At 46.3% G+C, this 6,097-nt stretch overlaps 1 protein-coding gene across 1 annotated transcript; it reads left to right on the top strand.

Annotated features, from left to right (window-relative positions):
- The first annotated feature begins 704 nt into the window (after positions 1 to 704).
- On the top strand, positions 705 to 4,845 carry LOC111644694 (olfactory receptor 4D9). The gene is made up of 2 exons (XM_023393641.2): positions 705 to 990; positions 3,444 to 4,845. The coding sequence occupies exon 2, from the start codon at positions 3,473 to 3,475 to the stop codon at positions 4,505 to 4,507; it is 1,035 nt and encodes a 344-aa protein (XP_023249409.1). The 5' UTR covers positions 705 to 990; positions 3,444 to 3,472; the 3' UTR covers positions 4,508 to 4,845.
- The last annotated feature ends 1,252 nt before the right edge of the window (positions 4,846 to 6,097 follow it).

The raw sequence follows: 6,097 nt of genomic DNA, 5'->3' as shown, positions 1-6,097 counted from the left end.
CCTTCTTCCCACTCTCTGCACAATGCGGATGTTTTCTCTAAGCTCGCCCCAGATTGACTGAAATATTCAACATGTAAGCAACAAAATAAAGTAGATTTGACACAGGTGCCCTCCTTCAGAGAGGAGCCCAGGATCGGGTAATAAAGCAGGACCCTCCGGCTTTTATCCTGCCACTTGCTTCACTGGTGTCTCTGCCACAAACCAGCTGACACATAGTGAGTGTGGGGCTTTTTAGGGTCCCTGGGGTTCTTGGGGAGGGTTGCCCAATGTGACTATAATCCAACATGGCAACTGACAAAAAAAAAGGAAAAAAAAAAAAGAAAATCATAAAACTGGAAAAAAAAAAAAAAGTCCGAGCTTCTCGTGTCAAACTGTAAAACCAGTTAGTGGTTGGTGGGAGATAATTTTCATGCTGCAGCAGTGACTCAGCAGAGAAAAGGGAAAAAAGGAAAATCCAAATTAGGTTTATATAACAGGAGGGATCCTGGGTAATGATGGGAATTCTACCAGGACGTGATGACAGGAAATATACCATCTTCATCCTCAGGCACTCGCGTCCTGGTATGCTTCATACTGTGTGTGTGTGTGTGTGTGTGTGTGTGTGTGTGTGTGTGTGTGTGTGTGAGGGGTTGGGGATGGGAGGGTGGCTCTTCTGTCATCCACATCCTCAGCCAATGGAGAAACCAGCGGAGGAGACACTTTAACCGTGACTCCGGCGCGGAGCGGACCAGATCTCTGCGCGCGGCTCCACACATCCATCCATCCATCCATCCTCCTCCCGTGCGTGCACCAGCTTCATCTGCGCATCAAAAAGTGAGTTTCACGCTCCTGGTTATGGACCTTCTTCCTTTTTCTCCTTCTTTATTCTCATCTTGAGGACTTGTGGATGCTTTAAGCCGCAGTGGAAGCCTGCTGTGCGGATGTCCAGCGGGGGAAATGTCGCTTTACGGACCGCTGGCTCCTGCTTCCCGAGGGGAATTTAAAGCTAAAGTAAGTAGAATTGACTGCAATGTTTAATATGATCTGACCATGAATATGCGAGTCAGTGGATGAGTGAACCTTATCATAATATAGGTTTTAAACCGGGCACCTGGAAGCGCGTAAAAACGCATCAGATCTGCGCGTTTTCCACAAGTTTAAGAGCCAAAACTCTGAGCGCAAAGTGTCACACAGAGTGACTGTGGCAGCAGCCTGAAGCTACATACATTTTTTTTTTTCTTTAGAGGATGTCCTGGAAGACGCGCAGAGTCTTGCTGGACAGCGCTGATCCGCGCGCGCTGCAAAGTGTTTTTCTTTATGGATTTCCCTTTCGCATCCTGAGGATTATTGGCCGGACACGCGAGAGGTTTCTGCATGACTGCGCGCTGTAGATGGATATACAGTGAAAAAAAGAGAAGGCTGGGGGGATATGGCATCTGAAACTGGAAAACAAAACGAGTGATGGCAGGGTGGCTTATAGCTGCGTCTTTGTCATAGTTCTCAACATGGAACAGGAAATGTTTTAATGATCTTTTTTTACAATTTTAATCAACGAATTAAATTAAACTCTGAAGCGCGCTGGAAAAATTCTCCATGGATGGATTTTCCGTTCAGTTCTGCAGCAGGATGTGACTCTTCATGTAAATGACTTGAAGGCACTGGCTCAGGGTGTAAATGTGCATTTTCCCTCTCACTATATTTAACCCTTAAAGGACCTTTAAAGTGAATGTTACCCTGAGTCAGACTAAATGAAAGTGTAGTTAAATGAAACTGTGAGTGCAGCTGAAGGAGGAGAGTCCAGGACTCTGTAGATCTGTGTCTCAGCGGATTAAACACGCCCGAGCGCCAGCTGGGTTTTGTTTACTACTACAGCTGTCATTGTCCGGCCAGATTATGACATCACTTCTCTTCCCACTGGAGTGAGTAGTGTCCATCCATCCATCCATCCATCCATCCATCCATCCATCCATGGAGTTGAGCTCTCTCGTGCAGCATCTTCCTGGAACATCATTTTTCTTTTGACTGTCAGAAAGGAATCAAACCCAGATGCTGACAACCAGGCAGACAGGAAGAGTCCATTGGTTTTATTTGGTAAAATGATGAGAGAGAGAGAAAGGCAGCGAGTCCACACAGAAGCAGCCGAGCAGCCACAGGTTAACAGGAATGTGGCAGGGGCAGATTCATGTTCACATAGACGAAGGAAGGCTGGAAGGCAAAAGGTGCAAAGCAACAAATCCCAAAACATCATGGGAACATTTTTACGCTCAGCCGAGGTGGAAAAGTTTTTCTAGTGCAACAGAAACAGACGTAGTGGATAAATGGACGTTCACTGAAGAGACGAAAACATCAGATCTGTCACCTTCATCACACTAATGCCACATTCCACAGTTTATGATTTGACTGGAGCTTTTTTAATGATTAACTATTTTGTTGCATCTTCTTCTTCTGCAGCGGTTGAATGGTCACAGGAGAACAGTGAATGTAAACGACTCAAAGTTATTAATTATTATGAATATTTTCCTCAATATTGTGTTAAAAGTTGTGATACCAAGCGACTGATGGATGATCTGGTGACGGACTGGGGTGAAGGTGCTGGTATACTGAGATACTGTACCGACTGTACTGAGTGACTGGTGGTTGCAAGGGGACGTGGGAGTCAGGTGACTCATAGGCCTCTAGAAATGCAGGAATGTGGATGAAGGGAGGGAATAACAATTTTTACCTTTAATGGACGGTCGTATGTGAAGAGGCAGAGAACGAAAGAGAGAGAGCAAGAGAGGGAGAGAGAGAGAGAGAGAGGGAATGACATTCAACAAAGACTCCAGACTTGGATTGAACCTGGGACGTTGTAGTTATGAGGGATGCAGTGTCATCATTCGGCCACCAGGAGGCTTCACAGCCTTTTCAGGGCGTTGCGTTATTTAAATAAGCTAAACGTAAGTTTTGCTAACGCTACACAGCCAACGTTAGCATTAACAGCTGTTTATTTAACAGTCAAAGAGAAAGATGTATTATAACCTCTTTCAATGTAAAGCTTTTGCCAAGAATGGTAAGTAAACAGCTGTTAACACTAACGCTAGCGATGTAGCAATAGCAAAACTTACAAATAGCTCCTTTAACGCCCGTAGCATGAACCAGACACGAAGACGTTAGCTGTGATGATCCGGGGATCAAAGGTTAATTAACTCGTTAACTGGTTTCTCATGTAATCGGAGCATGTGGCTGAATTTAAAGCTCTGTGATTGGCTGTTTCTTACTGAAATGCACCTTGGGAGTCATAATTCCTACGACCAGTAGATGTCACCTAGCAACAAAATGTAACTATGATGTCATAATAACCTGCGGCACAGACGACCTGTGGGCTCGTTCTCTACTGTCTCGACGCCTCTCACTTGCTGCTCTGTGATGTCACTGACCAGAGTTTGACCTTTGACCCCTGACCTTCCTCCTTTTGTTTATTCCAGGTCATGAAGTGAACGCTGCAGTTTATCCAATGATTGAGATCAGCACGCCGACGATGTTGGACAGAACTGAGCCGGCACACTGCACCGTGTGCTGTTGCACGCTGACCAACAAAATCCTCATGGTGCTCTTCATGGTGCTGCTGATCTTCGCCATCTTGTTTGGTAACTTGGTGACTCTGGCCGTGGTTCTGGGGACTAAACACTTCCACACGCCGCAGGGCTACCTGAAGGCGTCGCTCGCGGTGGCCGACCTGGCGGTGGGGATATTCGTGGTGCCGCTGTCCGTCTACGCCGAAGTCTATCTCATGGTGACTGACTCTGCACCGGAGTGGACTTCGTACAACTCGCAGTCGGTGAGTTTCCACCCGTGCAACGTGATAGGCCCCATCTTCGCTGGCTGCACCTTCGTCTCCATAACGACGATTTTCCTGCTGACGATCGAGCGGAGCATCGCTGTGTTGCGCCCGCTGCACAAGGACTCGGTGATTACTCGTAAAAGGACCACGATCCTCATTGTCCTCTCCTGGGTGGGGAGTTTCTTCTTGGCCGTGTCTCCGATGGTTTTCAGCAGCGAGATCGCTCTGGAGTACAACTCCTGCAGCCGGATGTGTAACTACGCGCTGGGGACCATTGGCGAGTTCCCCAGCCAGGCCTGGAACATCCTCCTCCTGTTCCCCGCCTTTGACTTCACCCTCCTCGGCGGCACCGTGGTGATAAACCTCATCTCCCTGTCCAGCATCAGGCAGCACTCGAGGCGCAGGAAACACCTGGCCATGTCCGAGTGCCAAAACACCACCAATCCCACCTTCTCCGACATTAAGGCGGCCAAGACCATCGGGACTTTAACGGTGGCGTTCACGGCGTCGTTCACCCCCATCGCAGTCTTTGTCGTGGGGAACGTTTTGGGGAATAAATGGTGCAACTTTTCCTTTTTCGCCTTCTGGATTCTGGCCACCAACAGCTGCTGGAATGTCATCATCTACAGCGTGAGGGATCAGAAGTTCAGGCTTCGCGCTCACAAGCTCCTCCTGCCTTTCCAGAGAAAAGACACGAGCAAAACCTAAAACATTCAGGGACCGAGCGCCACCGGACGGCGTCGTGTAGATGTTTGTCTGTCACACAAACACTTTGTCCGCACACACACATCGTGAGTCTCGTTGAGAGATGTGTTTGCATGTCTTTGGATTGCCGTTGTGAAACTACTAAGTTTTTTTTTTTACATCATAAAAAAAAAAAAAAAAGCATGGAAAGTTTTAATATCACAAGTTATGGATAATAAAATGTCCGTTTTTTTGTGGACATTCGTCTTGTTCAGTGTAACGTTGCGATTACAGAAGCCTGTTTCAGTCTGTGGAATGATCGTTTATCTGACTGTGATTAATAAAAACATGATGAGAACAGAGTCTGTCATCTGAGTCCAGTGTACAAATGTCTCACTCTTCCACAGTCAGAGTCACCATATACAAGTTTTCTGCTCAGTCAGGCTTCTTTGTCCCTCGAAATATGAGTCAGAGTGAACCCTCTTCGCAATGCATCAGCTTTGTACTGTGTGTGTGACCTCCTGTGAAGGCAGCAGCTCCTGGGAAGAATCGACCAGGATCTGGTGAAGATCTGTGCTGAAGTTAAGATCAAATAAAATTAGAAATGATCCAATGAAACATTAATGAGAGGATATAAGTAAATGAATTAAAGCAGAATATCTGGATAAAATCATGAAAGTATAGAATGAATATGAATAATAATCAGTCATATCTTCACGGTGACTTAAAGGCTTCAGACAAGAGATGTGTCTTATGACGAGTTTGAAGCATCAGCGGATTCTGCACTTATAAAGCATCAACAGTGAAGAACCAGAAGCTGAAGTTCCTCTAATGACCACTAGAGTCTGGCTCCAACGGTGAGTCAGTCCCCATAGACTCCCATGTTAAAATGTCCAACTTTACAGCAGAAACTGTTTTGGTCTCTAGAGCTAATTTCCTCCCTCATGACACCTGTTTATATAACTCACCTGTTTACATTTTATTAAGGAATAAAGTTATGGAGGATTGAGGGCGTGGCCTCTTTAACTGACAGGTGGGTGAGTGTAAATCTCAGCTTCACACATGCCCCTCCTCTTTGACCATTTCTGGATTAGCTGGGAGTTAGGGGGCGGAGTCAGACACTGCCAAGATGGCGACGGTAGAGCAGCTCACTCTGAGCTTCAGAAACCTGGGGGTGACATCACAGAGGCGAAGTCCATCACAGCTGAACTGGAAGCTGCATTTCTAAAACTGCAGTGTGAGGAGAGGACGTCTTTGTTTCAGTCTTTGCAAACGCACAAACTGACGCAGCTTGAAGCAGCAGCAGCATCTTTTCACACAGCGTCTAAATTCAGAAAACCTTTTCCTGAATCAAAGGCCAAGTGTTTCAGCTCACGTCTCCATCAGGAGCCAAACAGGAAAACCACAATATCATCAAATAAGACATCCTATAGGATCACTGCATCGTTCAGTAATCAGGCCATCTGCTCTGCACACAGTGACACCGTCTTGTTCAGTTTCAAATAAACAGAGCACTCAGGATATTTTGTGTGTGCGTGTGTGTGTGTGTGTGAATATTTGATCCTCACGTATCTATTTTTCTCCTTTGGTGAAAATAAATGAGTCGCTGTGTTT

This window comes from Seriola lalandi, unplaced genomic scaffold (genome assembly GCF_002814215.2).
Source record: "Seriola lalandi dorsalis isolate HSWRI2012SDOR001 ecotype SW California unplaced genomic scaffold, Sedor1 jcf7180002054941, whole genome shotgun sequence".
NCBI classification, from domain to species: domain Eukaryota; kingdom Metazoa; phylum Chordata; class Actinopteri; order Carangiformes; family Carangidae; genus Seriola; species Seriola lalandi.
The sequence above is the reverse complement of the archived record's forward strand: the minus strand, read 5'-3'. Positions and strand labels throughout refer to the sequence as shown.

What these genes read in the sequence shown, in the direction of transcription:
- LOC111644694 (XM_023393641.2), top strand. Translation starts at nt 3,473, where the DNA reads ATGATTGAGATCAGCACGCCGACGATGTTGGACAGAACTGAGCCGGCA.